The sequence below is a fragment of the Pithys albifrons genome, chromosome 15 (genome assembly GCF_047495875.1).
Source record: "Pithys albifrons albifrons isolate INPA30051 chromosome 15, PitAlb_v1, whole genome shotgun sequence".
NCBI lineage: Eukaryota > Metazoa > Chordata > Aves > Passeriformes > Thamnophilidae > Pithys > Pithys albifrons.
The window spans coordinates 5584000-5605440 of NC_092472.1; the positions used below are offsets into that span (position 1 = coordinate 5584000).

Below are 21441 nucleotides of genomic sequence, written 5' to 3' on the forward strand. Positions count from 1 at the left end.
TCCTCAGAGGGCACTCCCAGCCCAGCTGCTGCTCTGAGCCTGTGACAGGGGAGTCCTGTTGATGCTATTAAAGAGAAAATCGCTGTCATTGCAGGTTCACTGCAACTATTTGTAAGGTCTGTGTGAGCATTCCTTCTTTCCTCTCTACATCCCCAACAACAATGGGGATTTGACTCCTTGGGCTTGGAGTCACCTTAGAGAGCAGCCCTGGGATAAAGGCTGCCATGTCTCCTTCTCAGATAGTGGGTTGAAGTTGAGGCTTTGCTCCTGAGGTCTGGCCAGAGCAACAGCCATGCCTGGCCATGGACCCCATTAATCTGAACCTGGACCTTGGCCCACAGACTGACTTCCCAGCTTGACCATGGACTTTGCCCATCCTTGTGGACTTGCCTGGTGATTGCCAGACTGTGGCTGACCCTGGTTGCTGTCCGTGGACCTGATCCTGACCTCCCTGGCTGACTCACCTTCCTGGCTCTACCTCGGACCTCATCACCGTGGATGTGTTTGATTACCTGGACTTTCGGCTGACCCTGGCTGCCATCTCTGCCCAGCTCAGGCTCTGTGGGACTGGGCAGCTGCCCTGTCAGCCTTGTTATCCCACTTAACACCTGGTCCCCTGCCCTCAGGGGTGCCATCTACCCTTGGTGCACCCTGACTGTCAGCTCGGACCTTCTCGAGCTCTGCTCCAGCACCTCATCTGGGCAGGGGCCACTGCCCCATGGCTGCCCTGAACTGATGTGGGGCCCTGCCCCAGGGCTCCTCCAGCACTAACTCCCACAATGAGCCCCTGTCTTCTGAGTGACACCCCTCCCCAGAGCAGGGGGTCTCCAGGGAGCCAATCTCTCCATGGTATGAGTGTCCAAACTGAACAGGGTTCCTAAGTGACCCTGTGCATTCCCTGCCAAACCACAGGTCCCCATTTCCTCAGCAGTGGCCTGAACCCCTTTGCTGGCCCTGAACCTGCTGTCAGCCCTGTACCCTGAGGTCAGCATGGGAGCTGGTCCTGTCCCTTGCTGCATGGCTCCCTGGAATAGCCCCTGGGGACTCTGAGCTACCCTTAGACACATGGACATCCCATATCCCCTGCTATGACCAGGGCACTTTGCCAGCAGCATTGCTGACTCCAGCCCTGAGCTGTGAGGGTGCCCCTCACCCAGGGGTGCTGGGGTCCTGCTGGAATGCCCCCTGCCCTGCCAGGGGAGGCATTTGGTGCCAGCTCTCGGGGATTGCCTGGAAAAGGCTGTCCCCCTTCTGCTGGAGGCCACAGGCAGCTCAGCAGGGCAGCCTCTGCTGTGCCCCTGGACACACACCCGCTGCTCTGGACCCAGACCTGGACTATGGTCACCGTGGCCACTGCTGGACTGTGGCTGACGCTGCTTCCACGACTGAACCTGACCCTGCCTGGCCTGGCCTCGGCCCCTGTGAGGACTCAGCTCATCGTCACTGCCATCCCCAGGCCTGTCCTGCACCCCCCAGGTAGGGCTGGAGAGGCACTGCCCAGCCCTGCCCAAGCCTGAGAGGGAGTGCACGGCCATGGTAGGGGAGTGGGTGAAGGTGAGTGCACAGAGGGGGATAGGGAGCACAGCACTTGGTCTGGACAGCTGGTGGGGCCCCCAGCACACATGGCTGCCACCAGCAGGGTGGGTTTGTGGGCACTGCTCAGCCAGCCCTCGGAAGGGAGCATTTGCACAGGTCTGCACTTGCTCAAGTGCCAGCCAGTGCTCACCATGTGAGGTGCTGGGCACTGACCAGCTGTGACAGTCCATCCCTGCCCCAGCTGTCATTATGGGGAACAACATGGGACATCAGATAAATACATACAGATCTCTTGTATCTACATAGACCTATACATATATGTATGTACATATACATACACACATACCTGTGCCAGTGAGCACCTCTATCAATGCAACACCTACTCTCTAATGGTAGCAAGGCTGCATTTCTGTGCTGCTTTTGGAGTCTGAAGGTTTTTTAGTAGGCTTGCAGTACAGCCTCCAACAAATCCCAAGGCAAAGGCAGGAGCTGTGACTCCTTGTAGTTACCCATTATCAGTATGTACCCTGCATAGAGGTTTGCCAACTCCATAGGGATTCAAAATGTTGCTGCTGAGGGAAAAGGCATTTCCCTTCTGTTTTCCTCTGAGGCAATGAAGTTAACTGATTTGCTCCTCCCCTGGGCTTCTTGCTCCTCCAGGTACAACTGTTGCCTGCCTGTACCACCACAGATGACATCTAAGGCCAGGTGACCTGCACATAAGGTAAAGAGGATGGGGGGGATGACCAGAGTAAGGTTGTTTCTGGGAGTTTGGGTGGGTGCACAGTGGTTGGAGGGTTTCCTGGAGGTATCCTTGGGTGTTTGGGATTCATGGGCTTTGGATCCTGCATTGAGAACTGCTCTGAGCTGTGCCCACAGCCACTTGTGCCTCTGTACCTGCAGCCACTGAAGTCACACTCTTTTTCTCTTCTTTTCCTTCCTCCCACCCCGTATTTTCTTTTCTTCTTCCCTTGCCTGCTTCTTGCTTTTCATTCCTCTCTCTCTTCCTTTTTCTCTTAAGGGGGTGCTGCTCCCTTAGAGCACCTTCCCTTACCACAACCCCACCCCAACAGACACAGACAACTCCAGTTGTTTAGTCCCTTTATTGTCCTTCCACAGGGCACAGCTACATCCTCTGCACAGGCTTGATCCCCAGGATGTCGAATCCCTTGGCCATGACAGCGGCAGTGGCTTCACATAGGAGCAGCCTCCACATGTTCACCTTCACAATCTGGCCTGGAAAACACCAACACACAGGAGCTGGAGCAGCTGCTCAGGACACCTGATGGTGCCCTCCCCAGGGGAAACCCCTTTGCCCACAGCCTGGCCCTGGACTGGCACACTGAGCCCTTCCTGCTCTCCCCAAGCCGGGCAGACTGTCCAGCCCTCGTGTTTCCAGGTGCCTGGCTGCTCCCAACTCTACTCGACCTTCCTGCTCACAGGAAGATGACAACATGGGCTGTCCTCTCACACTGACACTAGTTCTGCAGCAGCAAGTAGTGTGACAACAGCCTTTCCAGAACAGGAAAACACCCTGGACAGTGCCTGCATCATGGTACCTTACAGGCATGGGCAGCACCCCACGGCCAACACTCACCACTCTGCCTGTCCTTCTCAACGCAGTAGCAGTTGTCGTAGAACTCGGTGAAGGTGGTGGCCAGCTCATAAAGGTAGTCACAGAGCGTGTGCAGTAACAAGTCCTCTAGGATCTTCTGCAGGATCTCAGGGAACCTCAGGATGCACTTGCCCAGTTTCCACTCCTTCTCATGGTCAAGGATAAGCACCTCTTCCCTGGCTGCCTTCCGCAGCATCTGCTCGTCAATGTTGGCCAGGCGAGCGATAGCCCTGCAATGAATGATGCCAAACACGTGCTGCTTGTGAGGCTCCCACCGCTCAGCCTGCCCAGGACCAGCCTGCCACCTGTCTGGCCTGTCCCAGGGCTGATGTCCTCCCTTGCCCAGTCCTGGGTGACCAGGCCAAAGAGGGCAATCAAGCCTGGGGATGCAGGGGGAGTCCCTGCCCTCGGGGTGATCCAGGAGGGCACTGCAGAGGAACAGGGAGGGATGGGCTCTGGGCACCTGCATCAGCAAGGACAGATGATGCTGCCAAGCAAACCAGGGCTCAGGGTGCCAGAAAAACTCTGGGGTATGGCAATACCTGAGCTGAGCAGCTGCCAGAACACAGGTGCACACTTTTCCAATGACCTAAATCCTCCTGATTAACAGAAACTCCCAGAGTTCTCTTCCTGGGACATGGGTCACACAGAGGAGCTGTTTCAGGTGGCAAAGGACACACCATTTGCAATGACAAATAAAATACTGCCTGTGGTGCACACCAGTGTTGCTGCCTTCTCTTACCAACTTCCACAAGCACTAATGTGGCCATCACCCCTCTCCCCACACGTTCCTCTGTGATGCAGAAAGCATCAGCACCAGCTCCCACTGCCCTCACCCACCTGATCCGTGTGAAGGCATACAGCAGATAGGCAGCTGTATTCCCTCGGTCATCCAGCATCTTGTCGAAGGAGAATACGTAATCGTTTAGTCTGTTGTGGGACAGATCTGCATATTTAATGCATCCAAAAGCGACCGATGTCTGGGCAGCTTTCAGCTCTTCTGCTGTGAGGACCTGGTGCAAATTCAAACCAGGTTACAGTCAAAGAGGAGGAACACCACGTTGACCTCATGAACCACAACACTCAGCCCTGGCCACCCAGCAGGGCTCAAGAGGAAAGCCCAGGCTGCTCAGGGGATTTTAACCACGTGGTAGCGGTACTCAGTTCACATGAACCTCTCCACTTCAGGGCACCAGACAACCCCACATTCACGCCTCACTTCTCTTGCAATCAACTAGTGCTGCAGCCCTGCCCAGGTTAAGGCTGATTCCATCTTCTTCTGACAGCCCATAGGACCTCTGTGCCTCACAATGTCCTACCTGCCAGGTGTGATGTTTATACTGTGCTCCTGCACGTACACACAAGGAACACCTGGCCCTGGGACCTTTCAGTTTCACCCCACACTGCACAGCCCCAAGGAGCTGCCCTTTCCAAGTCCACTGCCTCACACTGCTTGGACAGACTCTGGTCCTTCTGTTACATTCCACGGTCCACACTGTCCAGTTCTCTCCAGGTCATCAAGGAGCAAGACAGACAGAAATCTCATTAAAGGGCTTTGAGCAAACTCAGCCACAGCCCCCAAGGGAAAGGTTCCAACCACCCATCATCAGAAGTCAGTGCTAGCCCAGGTGGCCATGGCTGCAACTTCATGATCTTCCATCACCTCCTGCATCTTGGGGGAGTCACAGTTGTTGCCATCACACAAGGGAGACCTGACAGTACCTGCAAGGCCAGGTCTCCTGCCCGGCCCAGCTCTCTGCTCTCATCCTCAGGAAACTCTGCACTACTCAGCACAGTTCTCAGGAAAGATAAGCAATTTGTCACAACTACCTTGTCCCGTTCCTTGTCTTTCAGCTTGTCCATAGCTCGTTTCAGCCCTTCTTCCAGCAGGTCTATGAGACGCACTGTATCCCCTGAACGAGTTTTGAACTTCTTCCTGAAAACATAAGAAATGACCACCTGAGTAAGAGGCAAAACACTTCCACTCTCTGCTTAGGGCACCACAGGCAGATACAGGACATGCACCAGAGCCTCTTGCAGGGATTTCCACTGCTTACACCTTATGGCTTAGTGAAAAAGCATATGGCAAATCATTTTGTATTGAAGAAACTGCCATCACACAGACAGCTACCAAACTGAGAGAACACCCACAGGGTGATGATCAGGAAGGCTGCAACAGTCAGAACCATCCCAATTCCACACAGGATACAATGCCAGTGCCAGACTTTTCCCAGCTTATGTTCCACCTACCATTAAGCAGGTAGAAAGTAATGGAAATCGTGGCTTTTACCACTGTCATCTCCCAGGATTCACATCAGCTGCCACTGTGCTTCCACCACACAATCCCAGTGCCCTTCCCCAAATGCCAGGCAGCAGAAGCCAGGCCCTGGAGGGAATGTGACCACAGCACCAGCGACTGTGTGAACAATGACACACAACAAACTGACAGTTATAGATAACAGCATGGGATGGGGTGTGCTCTTCTGGGGTTTTTTTGGCATATCACATACTTGTCAACAAAACAGAGCAAGTCTCCTGCATTCCCTCAAACATCCTCTCCAAGGCAAATAGAGAAGAAAAAGTACACCCAAACACTTACTTGTCTTCTCCCAGCACCACTCCGAAAGCTGCATGGGCCACTCTGGTTACTTTGGGATCATACCAGCCAATCATCTGTCCAGCTGCAAACACTGTTTGTAAGTGCACAGACTGCAAGGAATAAACACCAACAACCGGTTCTCAACCCACTCCTCCAGGTGCAGTTTTTTTCACAGTTTTATCTCATTCACAATGATGCTTTCACAATGAGGATTAAAATGTATCAAGCTCCACAGACAAATTCTGCTTCAGAAAGTTCAACCTTTTGCAGAGCTTTCCTGGCTTACAGAATCAGCAACTGGCCAATTCCCATCACTGCTCAGGTAAGGGGTAAATATACCAACCATACACAAGACCCTGTGGTGTTCTCCCTGCGTTCCTGTCACATCCATCATTTTACACACCTTGTGATGACCTCCAACAGCAGGGACAGCAGAGCCTGGTGACTCACCTGGCCACTATCAACAACGTAGATAAGGATATCACCCTTCTCTTCACACAGCCTGTGTTTAAGAGCAGCTAAGTCTGATGTGTCATACGTGTAACCGCCGTCTGACTTCATGATTGTCAGTGGGACAGGGAAACCTGGGACAAACACGATCTTCCGGCCATCATCAACCTGCACAAACCCTAGAAAAGCCAAGGAAAACATGCAGTTTTGTATCACAGTCTGGAGGTTTGTGGGCCAGCAGAAACACTTCCCTGATGCTACCTGCAAGAAGAGGCCATACACTCACATGATCAAATAATTAATGACTTACAATATGAAAAAAACCTACATGAGAACTCCCTTGTCAACTAAGTCACATTCTACTGCCCTCCCAGAACTGCACACAAGGACACAGTTCTGTACAGACATGGCCTTACCAGGAGACACCTAATTTAAAAACTCCCATCACTGGCATCCAGATCCACCTGTACAGCCACAAACTCAGCATCACAGAGAATAACATTAAAGGCAACAGGTATTATGATGATGCAATGAGGACTTGATATAATGTTTTTCAGAGGTAAGACTAGTCAGAACACTTCAGATGGTGAGACTCAAGAACTGCTAAATCCAGACAGGAATACATAAAATCAGAGACATTTTATGCTGCATTTGGCTTCTTGCCAGTTTCCAAGTTAACATGATCCAAAAATCCCACTGTCTTCACAGAGATTTCTCAAAGTTCCCACACACTCACAACACTAGACCAGAAGTCTGTCCTGTATTACTACTGACTATTTAGTGAGGATATAATAAATTCCAGTAGTACCTCACACTATTGCCTACAATTATCACAGACAAACAGATTTGTCAGCAAGAAAGATTCAAGCTTTCTGGAGTGAAACACTTAAGAATCAATTCTGCTAATGCAGAAAGAAGGAAAAGCTGTAAAAGATCCAGGAAATCTGGCTGAGGAAAAAAGCAAAGGTGGGAAACACGCAGCTTGAAAATCATCAGCCCTAGTCCTCCATGAACAGGAGCAGGGTTACCACACCCATCCTCACAGCTGCAGAATTTCTGACCCAAGACCAAAAGCCTCACCTTTATCCTCAAATTCTTTCACAATGTCTTTCATCATCTCATGGTAGAATGACTCCCCTCTCTCTATGATTGTGATGTCCAAACAGTTGTAGATTTTCTGGAATTCTTGAGGGAAACAGAACAAAATATTTCTATTAAAGGCACACAGTGGCAAATGTTTACCAGTGGGCACAACAAGATGTTATCCATCTCTAGGTCAACTCAGGAGACAAAAAAAGCTTTCACAGACAGCCCAGTACTTTGCCTGCCCTGGCTTTTTGGTTTAAACTTCTCATAGCAATGTGGCAGTGGTTTTCCAAAGAAAACAGGAGCATGGGCTCAGACACAGAGGTGAGGAAAGCCCCACTGTTCCACTGCTGAGACACATTTTTGCATTTGGCAAAGTCACCTTTGCGTGACACGTCACAGATGAGCTCCCAGGCCTTAATGAACTCGGGGTTTTTGCTCTGCAGCAGCACCACACATTGGTAGGCACGTTTCTTAAACTCCTCCTCTGTGTCAAACCTCCGCTTGGATTCCTGCAGGGAAACACATGTGAAAAAGCACTGCTTTCTCCCCTGAAACAAAGAGCCACTCAGAACAGCCCCTCCAAGCAAGCTCATCTCAAAAGACAGAGAGGCTGCAAGCTTACAAAGCCCTCTGATCATGCCCCGTACAGACAACTCAATACCAGACACCACAGTTCATTGCCCCGTGGAAGGTTATTGCAATAATCTAATAAAGTGATTCAGTTCTCTTGTTTCTCCAAAATACTCTGCAATCTGTAAAGTTCCTTAATCTGCTTTTGAGATGTTGTTATAAATATCACAGTTATTTGATACAATTACCTTGTAAAAAGCTTGGAGATCTCCAATGGGAGGAGAAACAGTTAAGTAATCTGGAAATTTGTCTTGGAGATGAGCAATGAGCATTCCAAACTGGGTGCCCCAATCTCCTAAATGGTTTAACCTTGAAGCAATTGAAGAGCACAATAATCATTTCTTAAACATATACTTTAAAATACATTTGAAAAATATATATTCTAAAAGAAGAAACATAATTCCAGAAACTCAGACCAGTCAAGCCCACCAATTTCACTCTAAGGAAGTTGCCGCCCACCTCAATTCTTTACCCTGCTACACTTGCTCAGCTTAGTATCTTACTACACATAAAGACTTATTTGCTATGTGCTCATAAATAAAGAGCAACACAGACCAAAGCACAGAGACAGGTACTGCACAAACAGCCAAACAAGCCCACCACACCCCAAGGTCCAGTCTCACCTCAGAACATCATAACCTGCGAATTCGAACAGCCGGCACATGCTCTCCCCGATGATGGTGGACCTCAGGTGGCCAACATGCATCTCCTTTGCAATGTTAGGGGATGAAAAATCCACCACCACCTTAGAGACAGCACCAAAGAAACACATGAATAAAAGGCAGTGGACATTACCACACCTCAGTCTGGGTTTTGTTGAAGGGGGTGAGCAGGGGGAACAAGGCTCACCTCTGCTGACCCTCACACCCTTTGCTGCCAGCAGCACCCAGCAGCAGAGAAGGCCCAGAGGGGACATCAGAGCACGCTTTCAGCCTGGGGCTTTGCTGCAGCCCAGCCCAGGGTCAGGGATCACTCCCAGGCTGACCTGGACACAACACCTGCCCCCAGGGAGCCCCATTCCTCACCCCCCAGAGACCACACCACGTACACACAGCCTACTCTGTGGCCCCAGTGCCTACACCACACCCAGTACTCTGCTCTAACAACCTGCTGACATGGACATCTGCTCAACACGTCATTTCAGGGGTGAATTTCAAAGCTACCCGCAGTCCAGCACGTTTCACTACAGCAGGTGCCTGTGTGCTTAATGCTGTACCTTTTTCCTTTTGCCAATAGCTGGTGGCTGAACTCCATTCATCAATAAACTGCTCAGCTGCTTCGACACAAAATCCTTTCTCAAGTGGACATTGATAAAACCTTCAGAGGAGAAAGACAGCAATGAGTGCTGGGGCTGCAGAAGTGCCTCAAACCACTTTGTTTCCTTGGATTTCTGCTTCCTCCCATCAAGCACAAGAGCACATGAAGTCAGCATGACACAAAAAACAGTTCTCAGCCACAGGACAACAAAGCTGTCACTACAAGAAATTTCTTTTCCCAGATTAGGAGAGTCTGATTCACACCACTGTAGCCTTTCCTGCAGGAGTCAGGTGCTCAAACTACACCACTGACATAACACCTTTTTGTACACTGTCACTCAAAGGTGAATTTATAAAAACAATTCTTTATGAGAAAATAAATAATTTGGCTTCCAGAATGCAAATCCAAATCCTGCTTTGTCTCCATTTAAAAAATTAATATCCTAAACCATATAGTTTCACCTGGGATAATCCCTGCTTGTGGGATGACATTGTTTTACTTCTCCTGTTTCACAGAGCCAATCAACAAGCTTCTGCCCAAGCCCTGGAGGGGCTGTGCCATGGGATTTCTGTGTTTAAGATGTAGCCCTAAGGAATATGAGCCCTTGTGTTGCTTCTTGGGTCACAGGGACAAAACAAGTGCAGTAATGAATAACCTCCAGGCTACTCCAGCCTTCAGTGCTGAGGCCCAGCTGTGCTCACCATGCAAGAACAGCAGGAAGGACATACCAATTTCTGCTCTCATTTCATGACTGTGACCCAATACCCATCACCAGTATTCGAAGGCGAAAAGTCTTTAAGCACCAGTAGAAAAATTGTTAATTAAGGGGGTCAGGGTCACACTTGGCAATTCTAATACAGAGGTAAATTTTCTGCTGCTGCACAAGTCTGAGGGCTACAACCAAGACAGAAGCAGCCAACTCACCCTGCAGTTTTAAATTCAAACTTCAGTTTTAAATCATAAAACAGCTGACCTCGGCTCAGCTTCCCTGTTCACCATCTAGTATAAGACTGCCCTTTCTGCTTTAAAACATACCAAGTGTTTAGAATGAAACTAATCTTACCAGGACCAGCAATTTCGACCTTCTCAATGCATTCATTGGCAGGAATATTTTTTGATATTTTCTCAGCGATTTCTCGTGGGCTAACCTTCTGTTCCTTGGTTTTGAGCAGTATCTGAAACACATGAAGAAGATCAAGCAAAATTCAGTCCTCCAGAGCATTCTGCAGAGTGGAACAGAAACACAGATACTGTGGCACTGAAAGATTCTCGTGGTCCTTTAGCTCCATAAGGCAGAGACACACTCAAAGAAAAACATCTCTAGTGAATTTAAATCAGTTCTCCACAGCAGAAGCCTGACCCAACACATTCACTCCCTTCTGCTCAGGGCAGTCTCCATGTCAGAAGAAAATCTCCCAGGCTATTTTTCAAAACTTGTTAAGTGGTTTGGCAAATTTGTATTGTTTTAAGCTAGTAAAAGGGATAAACCCTTTAAAAATCAGCATATCTGGCATAGAGTCCTTCACACTGCTTCACAATCCTGTTGACCAGTCTCATGAGTGTCCTCAGCTCTGCCAGCATTCGTTTTTAAAATACTGAACTGGGCCTCCAGCAGACACTGAGAGTAGTTTCAAAGCAAGTCTGTTGATATATGATTAAAAGCAACCAAAGCAAACTGCCTTAAGTCCTGCCTTAGTCTCGAGGTTAATAAATAGATAAATGAAGAAATAAGTCATATCCAAAACCTCAAGCAACCAAAGATAATCCTAGCACCCTTTCCTTAAAGGAGCATCAGAAAAATTACTGGGGAAGTAGCTCCCTTTTTCCCTTGAGACATGAGTGGCCCTGGAACTCAAAAAACACAAAGCAATGATTGCATCAGAGTGGTTTGGGTTAAAGGGACCTTCACACATCATCTAGTCCAACTCCACAATTTCCCTGTCCATTCCCAAAGCATCTTCTCACATAGCTTTTTGCAAATCTTACAAAAACACCGTTTAAAAGGATTCTGTGAGCTAGTTCAACCCAATCCTTACAAAACACACTGTATAAATTACCACAACTATTTCTTTCTGAGCAGGTGATTTTCTGTTATTGCTGTGAGGTGTTTGAAAACAATCTATCACCTCAGTCCCATCAGGGCCACAAAGATGAAGCACCTCTTTGTCAACTCAGAATTTACCCTGCTGCTTGGATCTGCTAACTTGCAGTCTGTTGCAGAATGCATTTCTACTAAGGTTTTCAGATTCCTGTTTAACCTGTTGTACAGCTGATCATAACAGGATCTTTATAAAATGGTAAAAGCTTAGAATGGGAGAGAAAAGCAAACTTTTGTAGCCTTTAAAGCTACTCAAAGTGTAAACTATAGGAAAGATAAAGGCAAAACCAGATTATGGGCACGTTATACCAGATTACAGACGTGTTATCTGAACCGTTCCAGAAACGGTTACCATACTCCATTTACTCTAAGGAGCAAGTGGAGCTCCTGGCTGAATCCCCAGGCATTAATACGCTAATGAGCTCCCACGGAAACAATGGGCATTTGTGAGGGCCCTTTCCACACCAGTGCCTTGCAGGGAGAGGCTGCTGCCTGGCACGTCCCAGTGCTCCCAGTCAGGGCACTTCCCACTCCTCTGGCAGTCCCAGTGACCCTGACTTTGTACAGGGGACACCCTGGGGACACCTGCCCCACAGCCAGGCCCCTAAAACTTGGCCAGACAGGCAGTACAGACCCTGCCCCTCTCACCCCCTAGCTCTGCTGTGCTGACACGCTCCCAGAGTGCTGCCTGTGTGAGCATTGCCAAGCTCTGGCCCAGGATCCACGGAACAAACTCCCCAGCCAAGCCCAGCAGTAGGAACCCTTATCCACCAGAACAGCTGAGAACCTGGAACTGGAAACCCTGGCTTGGAGAGGACCATTCAGACACCGAGTTATGCGAACAACGTCGGCACTGGGAAAGCCGCGTCTGCCCGAGAATCCCAACCGCGACTTAATTGGGGTAACGGCACGGTCAGAAAAGTGGCAGCGCTCCGAATCCCGTGTCAGTGCAGTCACCCAGGGTGCTGGGCCAGGCACAGCATGCTAATGAGACCAAGGGAAGACACACGGGTTGGTGAGGGCAGTTTCCGCCCTGGCACTCCGGGCCAGGCGCCTGCTGGCTGGCACGTATCGGAGCCACCTCATTGTGCTGGCACAACGGGCACAGCAGCTGCCCATGGCAACCTGGGGGAGCAGAATTCCATGTGTGGCAGGGCAAGTTCCATGTCAAAACTGCCACTCTGTGGGCTAATAAAGGTGAATTGACAACAGAGTATGTAAAAAAACCCCCAACAAGTTGTTTCTGTTGAGATTGCCAAATGAAAGATCTGCGGTTGCAGAGTCTGTTTAGTCGCTCCAAGGCATCAGTGAATCAAAGTTTGGGTGTTCCAGCACCCAAGCCAGAGCTCACTACTTTCCTGGTTTTACTTCACCACAGTCCCAGTTCACTGACCAAATGTTAAAGTAACTCTTAACCTATTTGGGTCCTCTTCGGTCAAATATCTCCCCAATAAGCAGCAATACCATAATTTTCTAACTAACTGCTGATACCAAGCAGGATAAAAAAACCCCACTCCTTCCTTGGCACACACTAAACAGGTGTTCTGTAAAGTGGAACCATCCTTAAAGCTACCTGAAAACCTCCAACATCAGAACATTGGAACAAAATCCCCATATTCGCTGCCTTTTGGTAAGTTAAAATAAAATACAGATGCCACCAACCATAGATGTAGGGATGCCCACACAGCCTCCCCTTAGCAAATGCTTGGACAACAACAGCCAATAAGATAGGAATGAGGGCACAAAAAGTGTGTGGAATAGTGGATTCCAACCAGCTGAAAAGAGCATTTGTCACAAAACTGAAAATGTAGGAACTCAGCACCCACAGCAACACGAGGTGTGAGCAGTGAGGGGAACCTGTAGTGACAAGGATGAGGCACCTGTTTGTCACCTGCCCTCTGAGAAAGGGGAATGTGCACATGACTGTTCAAATGTGTGTGGGGATCTCACACTTTCCTGGCACTAGAGAAGAGCATTCAGAGATATGCAGGTGTTTCTCAACATTTAACTCCCCAGAATTGTGATTTATTGTTTTGCTGCTTTTACTTCCAAACATATAGCTCACTAATTGGTAGATAATTGCACATCATTAGTAAATCAGTGCAGCACTTAAATCCTGATTTGATTTAGATCCAATGAACTGAGCATTTTCCTGTGTTACACGTTAACTCTCTCATACCAGTCATCTAAACAGAGGTCTAAAGGTCAACTCTGTAAAGGCCCCAAATGCCATTAGATACTCACTCAATTCTCAGTCCAGACACCTGTAAAAAGCCTGGAACAAGTGTAGGATTGCAGCTCTCACTGTGCTGTCTGTCACTTACCTTCCAACAGACAACATCCCCATGTTTCCTTCTTTGTGAGGATTCCTTACACTTACCTGTGATATGGCCATGGCACTGTTACACTGGTAATCCCCAAATTTGGGCTGCTGACTTGGTGTCACCACTAGTGGAGGGTTTTCTAACTCTGGGTAAGCAGCTTGAATAGCAGCTCCAAAGATCTCCTGAAGACAGCTGTTGATATTAATCATGCTTTTTGCTGCTTTACTTCTTTCCTCTTGAAGGCTCTGGGAAAAAAAATCCAACCAAATCCAGAAGGCTAAATTCACAACATTGAGGAACTGTTACATCCCACTTTTCTGGCTGCCTGGCAAAGCACAGCTCACAGATCTGGCTGACACCTCTAGGCACAGGAGTGACATATACAACATGAAAATTAGGTGATTCAAGATCTGCTTTTGCTGTTGAACTCCCTAGCACAAATCTTCCCCTAAATTCAGGGCTGCATTACTTCTCACACCTTTGTCAATGATCCTGGGACTGAATTCATCTGGGCCACTTGGTACATGACTGGCCAAGACGTGACAGTGTGGGCTTACTGACCTACTGACATTTTCCATAAAGTAGGTTTCTGTTTAAGGAACCAAAAAATACCTGACGTGCCCCCAGTTAAGGCGCCAGAACACAGAGTGAGCCCACTGTCACACACCACTAGCTGTAACAACCTGACATCATTTATTTAGCTTGTCCAAATGAGAACAAAACCCACATGCTAACTCAGGAACTCTTTATTCCCTTACCTTCTGAAGGAAATTCAAGCGGTACTTGAGCTTTGCGTTTTCGTCTCGCAGCCCCGCCAGACTCGGGGACACTCCCAAGCACCCAAAGTTCTTCAGACGCTCAATTTCTGCTGTTAGCAACTTGATCTCGTTTTCCTGAAAAGCAAATGGAATTGTTACAGTAATTCCTGGAATGGGGACAGAAGGTGATGAGCTACAAGATCTCAGACTCAGTGCTATTTTGCCTCATGAAGGTAACGGCAATGACATGTAAGTTGAGTAATTCCAAACAATTATTGTGTAAAGATTATTTCCATTTGTATCAAAACTAGGGATTCTAAAACATTCTTTTAAAAAGACAGTGAGAGGATAATATCACTAATATCAGGACAAAAATGCAAGAAATACAACGGGTCATGCTAATAAAAGATCATCCCAAAATAAGCACTTTCTCCAGCTTTTTTAATCTAAGAAACATGTCAAATTATTTGACTCAAAATTCCCTAAAGCCTCTTTCAGCCAGTTTCACCATCTCACAGGCCAGTTTCTCTTCCAGAGGAGAAAACCACAGTCACTCACACAACCTCAGGAAGCTCAGACCCCACCTGGAGACAGGAATGCCAGGCAGTGCAGCCTGCTGCTCCACAGGGGCATTTCCAGAGAGTGCACTCACTCCCACCTGGCCACACCACCTTTCCTTCCCTGCCTTCAGCATGGCTTCTCTCTTAAAATTGTCATAAGACATTCAGGAGCAATCAGGAATTTTAGGTGGACCTCTATAGTCCAAATAAACAAATTTCCTGATGTCTCTCCAGACTTCACAGCCTGGACTCGGGCAAATGCTTCAAAAGCCCAATGGTTGGAAGCTGCTGCAAGGAGCAGGAATTTTCCTCACCCCACTCCCTATAGAAACCAAAGAGCTGGAATTTCATCCCTGTTGTCCATCTCCTGTCCTCCCCCACAACAGGCTTTGTGCCCTGAGCCACAAATGTGGCTCACACACAGAAGCCTGGAGGCTCCTGGAGATTTAAGGGACTCGGTGCCCCATAGATATTGAGGGGCTGGAGCGGGGCCAGAGAAGAGCAACGAGGCTGCAGAAGGGACTGGAGCACAAGTGCTGTGGGGAGAGGCTGAGGGAGCTGGGGGTGTTTAGCCTGGAGAAGAGGAGGCTCAGAGGTGACCTCAGCACTGTCTAGAACTGCCTGAAGGGAAGTTCTGGCCAGGTGGGGGTTGGTCTCTTCTCCCAGGCACTCAGCAATAGGACAAGGGGGCACGATGGACTCAAGCTCTGCCAGGGGAAATTGAAGCTGGAGAGCAGAAAAAAAATTCTTTGCAGAGAGAGTGCTCAGGCATTGGAATGGGCTGCCCAGAGAGGGGGTGGATTCCCCATCCCTGGAGGTTTTTCAGCTGAGCTTGGCCGTGGCACTGAGTGCCATGATCTGGTAAAGGGACTGGAGTTGGACCAAGGGTTGGACTTGATGATCTTGGAGGTCTTTTCCAACCCAATCGATTCTATGATTCTATGACAGAGGGAGAATCAGCAAGCATTGTCCACCCTGGCTCCAGCCCCTCAGGTCCCTCATCCAGGCCTTCCTCTGTCAGAACTTCCACAGCAGGACGTAGCTCAGGTTATTATTGTAGTCAAATAGGCCACCAAACCTTAACAAAAAGGACTCATTTACTTTGTTGCTCTTGAAACAAACAGAATATTTAATTAGGAATAAAATTGGGACATTGCATCTCCTGGTCGTGTATGATCACTTGAACAGCAGCTCCCAGAAATGCTGCTGTGACCAACTGCAGATGCTCAAACACCTGAGGTGAGGCAAAACAACCCTAAGATCGGCCTATTTGTGGGCCAAGCTGAAAATCAGCACTTTTGAGGTCATTCTTCAGTTGTGCTTCACTTCTTTTACAGCCTCAAGGTCTCCTCAGCTACACAACAGGATGCTGCTTCCTGCAGTTCAGATGTGAAAAAACAGGACTATGAGAAAAAAACACAAACCCAAACTTTCTCAAATCCTCTGCTTTGGCTTTTAGACAGCTAAATCATTGAACAGCTGTACCTTGAAAGTAATTACTTTCAAATAGTCCATTTCAGCTTTTCCTTTAGCAACCCAAAGCATGTGCCCCAACTGTTTTTCTCTCATGAAACCTTCCTCCCTACAACCAACAGCAAATAGATTTGTTTATTTTCAACTTCTCTTCCTGGCCTGACCTGGTAGTATTTCACATAACTTGGAGACTCATTTGAAAAAATCTTCTGAACCTCAAGTTTAAAATAGCACAAGAAAGAATTCATTGTGTTTTCACAGCTGAGCCACTACAAGTTTCATGACCATTATTACTACAAACTGACTTAAAAGAACATCAAAGCAGTTACTTACACATCTTATTCCCTCAAAGCCTAGAATGTGCCTTAAAGAAAAGCACAGAGGTAGCTTCTACTTTTATTATCACACTATCTGTAAGTTCTGTTTCCACAAAGTATTATCTTTACTCTAGCAAAGACACCAGCTTTAGGACAGGCTACCAAGAACCCAAGGAGAGTTCCGGATTGAGGGCAAACATTGGCCAGAACCAGAAAATCACATTCTTCTTTTGAAACTAAAATCACTGCATCTCCAAGACAAGTAGCAGCTCACACTGCTCCTGCATAAGGATTTCCCCCAAAGTTCTAACCACTGAAAGAGATGTTTCAATACCATTGGCAAGCTTTTCAGAACAGGAATTTGCTGTGGATTTTCCTCCACAACCACAAACACCTCTGGCCATCCAAGAGAAGGCCTGCAGGAGGTGAGATGACCAATATCCTACTGCAGCTTCTTTCATACAAGCATGGATGAGGAAAGAGGTTTATCCATGTGCACAGCCAGAGCTAGGATTCTCAGGAATCACTGAGCCCTGGGGCAGACATCTATCCCAAACAGCTTTTCCCACACAAATACAAGGTGACAATTAGTATCCTAATCTGGCCAGGAGGTAAAAAACCCTCTAAAACAAAGCCACAGCTCAGCAAGAACCATCTAGCTCTTTCCCATGACTGAACCAAACCAGCACAGACCCCTGGAGGCACCTGAGCTGGCCCCATTTCAGATTTGACCAAGGCCATGTCTCAGCCCTGACTATCAGGTGTAGTGCTCCTCTTCTTCACAAAGTTTCAGAAACAATCCTTATGTTACTTGAGAACTGAGAGCAGAAGGTTTGACCATGAGGGCTCAGCTGCCTACCCCAGTGCTGCTGCCACTTCAGTCTCCCTTGCTGTGCTCATCAACAGGTAACACCAATGATGAATGGGTGGTCCCGTGGTGTAAAGGAGAGCACTGTGGACTCTGAATCCCAAGGTCCTGAGTTCCAGTCTCAGTGGGGACTGTCCCCTGGCAGTTCAAGCCTCACTGCCGTCCCATCCCATCAGATCTCGGATGCTCAGCAGGGTCAGCCCCGGTCAGTACCGAGGGCTGTGACAGTCCTGAGCACTTCACTGTCACTGTCCAAGCTCGCTCAGCCATGGCAGATGGACCTCAGGACTTAATGGTGGGGCCAGTTCTGTGCATGCTGTGCCTCACCTAAACAATCCACTGCACAGGCTGGAAGGGCTCACCCATGTGGGGAGAGCCCTTCCCAAATCTTTGTTCTCGAAGTTTGGCCATACTAATGATGAAATGAAGTTTTCATTCAAATGACCCAGCAGAAAAGCCTGGATTGATCAATGCCTACACTGCATTCCAGAATTGATGCCGTTGGAATCTCAACAGCTGATGGTCCTCATGGGTCCCTTCCAACTTGAGGTATGCTGTGATTCTGTGACCTCCACACCCATAACCACATTGCTGAGCTTGCCTTTAGACATTTATGTCATAAATGCCCCTTATCACTGTATCTTGTGATAAAGCTAATCCTCTAGGAAATCACCTGTGAACACCAGATGTGACTGAAATTATGAATTCTACATTCTTTCTGAAAACCAAACTACTCTGCAAAACTACAGATAACCCCAGTAACTCCTCTCTCACGGCACCATTCAAGTGAGGGAGACAACACCAATACACCTCTGATCTACAAGATGTGTGACTGAGAAAAGGAATGAAAAAGCTGCTTTTCAGGTCCTAAAGTGTCACCCCCTGGTTTATTCTACCTGCACTGTCTATCACAACTTGTCAGTAAAGGGTCATACCTGATGACCACCTCATGAGAAGCTGCAGGAATTACATGAGGCCATGCTGACATCTCCAAGGGCTCTTTGGTCAGCTGAGTACTAGAAATCTTCCCCTCACCTGTGAATACAAAAAACCTACAGCTTTTTCAATAGGACCAAAATCATCCTTACATTATCCCTTAGCACATCAGGCTGTCTTCCAAAGATCCCACTGAATTAACAAGAACTTTGTACAGGCTTCTGTCCCTACACTTTAACATGACAGGGCTTTTCTCCATCACAGTTAAAATTTAAAAAAACAGAGAAAATGGCCTGAGAAAGCATGGTAAAGGGAGCAAAACAACTCTTTTCTTGCCTTCTGCAGAGGGATCTGGACAGGCTTGAGAGATGGGCTGATTCCAATGGGATGAAGTTCAACAAGGCCAAGTGCAGGTCCTGCCCTTTGGCCACCCCAACCCCCTGCAGCGCTCCAGGCTGGGCACAGAGTGGCTGGAGAGCAGCCAGGCAGAGGGACCTGGGGGGACTGAGGGACAGGAAGCTCAACAGGAGCCAACAATGTGCCCAGCTGGCCAAGAAGGCCAATGGGATCCTGGCCTGGATCCAAACTAGCGTGGCCAGCAGGCCCAGGGCAGTGACCCTTCCCCTGGACTCTGCCTTGGGGAGGCCACACCTTGAGTGTTGTGTTCAGTTCTGGGCCCCTCAGTTCAGGAAAGAGCTTGAGGGGCTGGAGCGGGGCCAGAGAAGAGCAACGAGGCTGGAGAAGGGACTGGAGCACAAGTGCTGTGGGGAGAGGCTGAGGGAGCTGGGGGTGTTTAGCCTGGAGAAGAGGAGGCTCAGAGGTGACCTCAGCACTGTCTGGAACTGCCTGAAGGGAAGTTCTGGCCAGGTGGGGGTTGGTCTCTTCTCCCAGGCACTCAGCAATAGGACAAGGGGGCACGATGGGCTCAAGTTCTGCCAGGGGAAATGGAAGTTGGAGATCAGAAAACAATTATTTGCAAGAGAGAGTGCTCAGGCATTGGAATGGGCTGCCCAGAGAGGGGGTGGATTCCCCATCCCTGGAGGTTTTTCAACTGAGCTTGGCCGTGGCACTGAGTGCCATGATCTGGTAAAGGGACAGGAGTTGGACCAAGGGTTGGACTTGATGATCTTGGAGGTCTTTTCCAACCCAATCAATTGATTCTATGATTCAATTCTATGATTCTGCTCAGTTTTATCTCTACTCCTACTCAGCAGGCTCAGTGCAGTAACCCAGCACACGGTCCCTACTCTTGGTTGGGTTATTTTCCTGAAGAGCTAATGACTCCTGCAGGCTGGCTCACCAGGCTCCAGGGAATGCTGCAGCTGGCACAGGGAGCACGTGGCTGGGAGTGAGGTGACAGGGAGGTGGAGGCTCAGGGATGCCACATGGCCTCCTCCAGCCTCCCGGAGTCACAGCTGAACACTGTCCCTCCTGCTTTGCTTCACTGACTGCAATTTGTCTATGGACTAAAGACCACATTGCAGTGATGGCAAAGGGAGAACCACCTTGCCAGAACACCTGAGATGTCTTTCCTCCCCTAGCAGCAACAAAGGAGGAGTGGAAAATCAAAGGCTAAAAGGAGCTGCAGAGATTCAACAGCCAGATTTATTATCTCAGTGAATAATGGCAGTGCTTGTCTTATGTTTGCAAGCAGAAAACCCACTGGAAAGTTGCTCAAGGACACAAGAGTATGGCAGGCATAGCCCCACAGTCCAAATGTCCAGAACCTGTTACATGATCCTGGGGCAATCCATGGAAAATCAACCTGCAGGAGTCAAAGCTTTCCTGCACTGTTTCTGTACTCGACTGTCAGTACTGGCCACTGACTGGGACAGACCCGGCAGTTTTATTTATTTTTCATATTTCTCGCAGTCACTGAATAGGGAAATGGTTGTCACCATCTCTTCCCAATCCCGACCACCTCACGGACGCCACAAATCCGTTGGAAAAGGCCAGGGCTGCCACGAGCATCCCTGTTCTCCATCCCGCAGGTGCGCCGGGAGCGTATCCCTGGGTACCCCGGCCGGGAACGGACCGACCCAGGAAGCGGGGAAAGGACCCAGCGCCGCGTCGGAGCGGCTGCCGAGGCCTCTGTTTGTGCAGGAGTCTGTCAGGAGTGCAGTGTCGGGAATGAGGAAGGGCTTTAACGCCGCGCTCCGTGCGGCACCCGCGAGAGCGGCCCGGGAAGCGCCTCCGCCCTCCCGATCGCGGCTCCGGCGGGACCGCGGTTTCCCTGGGCCGTGCCGGGTTATCCCGGCTGACCCCGGCTATCCTGGCTGTCCCGGCTATGTCGTACTGCTCCCAGCTGTCCCGGGCCGCTCCCGGTTATCCCGGGCCGTTCCCGGCTATTCTGGACTGTCCCGGCTATCCCGGACAGCTCCAGACTATCCCCGATCATCCCAAGCCGTTTCCAATTAGTTCCGGGCCAATCTCGGCTATGCCGGGTGTCCACGGATATCCCGAACCGTTCCCGGCTGTCCCGGGCTCTCCCGGCCGCCCCGCCCGTTCCCGGCTATCCCGGACTGCCTCGGACCGCTCCCGGCTATCCCAAACCGTTCCCGGTTATCCCGGGCTATCCCGGGGTGTCCCCGCCCGTTCCCGGTTATCCCGGGCTGTCTCGGACCGGTCCCGGCTATCCCGGCCATCCCATCCCGCCGCTCCGCACCTGCCGCGCCAGCCGCGCCGCGCTCTGCGCCACGCGCGCCTCCATCCTCGCGCGGCCGGAAGCGGGAGCGGCACCGCGGGAAGCGGAACGCGGCGGCGGGGCGGCGGCAGCGCCCCCTGGCGGCGGGGAGGACCCGGCGCGGCTGGATCCATCCCGGTGGGAATTGTGCGCTGGGAACGGAGCCGCTGCCCCAGCGGTGCCCTGTGTGCCCGGGACTCTGCTGGGAAGGGCAGGGAGAGGGAAGGCAAGGGAGAAGGGAAGGCAAG

At 49.6% G+C, this 21441-nt stretch overlaps 2 protein-coding genes across 9 annotated transcripts in view; one reads left to right on the forward strand and one right to left on the reverse strand.

The window, feature by feature from the left end:
* LOC139679183 (rho GTPase-activating protein 7-like) overlaps positions 1-8925 on the forward strand; it is a 54567-nt gene extending 45642 nt beyond the window's left edge. For 5 of the 7 annotated variants that reach the window (XM_071570664.1, XM_071570662.1, XM_071570660.1 and 2 more), the window contains 2 exons: positions 2197-2260; positions 2656-8925. In XM_071570664.1, the coding sequence (XP_071426765.1) occupies positions 2197-2238 (42 nt within the window). In that variant the 3' untranslated portion in view covers positions 2239-2260; positions 2656-8925. The other 2 variants (XR_011699154.1, XM_071570663.1) reach the window with 2 other exon arrangements.
* On the reverse strand, positions 2625-21239 carry RARS1 (arginyl-tRNA synthetase 1). Of its 2 annotated transcripts, XM_071570667.1 has the most exons (16): positions 21176-21239; positions 18510-18609; positions 14357-14491; positions 13655-13843; positions 10240-10351; positions 9136-9236; positions 8543-8664; positions 8108-8228; positions 7669-7798; positions 7281-7385; positions 6201-6379; positions 5751-5860; positions 4982-5087; positions 3992-4164; positions 3134-3381; positions 2625-2772 (listed from the first exon to the last, which is right to left on the reverse strand). In XM_071570667.1, exons 4-16 carry the CDS (start codon positions 13805-13807, stop codon positions 2663-2665), a joined length of 1770 nt encoding a protein of 589 aa, XP_071426768.1. In that variant the 5' UTR covers positions 13808-13843; positions 14357-14491; positions 18510-18609; positions 21176-21239; the 3' UTR covers positions 2625-2662. The 2 variants fall into 2 exon arrangements, with proteins under 2 accessions (XP_071426768.1, XP_071426767.1); XM_071570666.1 differs by lacking the exon at positions 18510-18609 and having other exon boundaries at positions 21176-21238.
* Positions 21240-21441: the final 202 nt, after the last annotated feature.

Excerpts from the sequence above, each read along its gene's own strand:
- RARS1 (XM_071570666.1), bottom strand. The coding sequence starts at position 21,220 with ATGGAGGCGCGCGTGGCGCAGAGCGCGGCGCGGCTGGCGCGGCAG. Across the intron at positions 8,665-9,135 it reads CTATTGGCAAAAGGAAAAAG|GTGGTGGTGGATTTTTCATC; the intron begins GTACAGCATTAA and ends GCTGTCTCTAAG. Across the intron at positions 5,088-5,750 it reads GTGGTGCTGGGAGAAGACAA|GAAGAAGTTCAAAACTCGTT; the intron begins GTAAGTGTTTGG and ends TTATGTTTTCAG.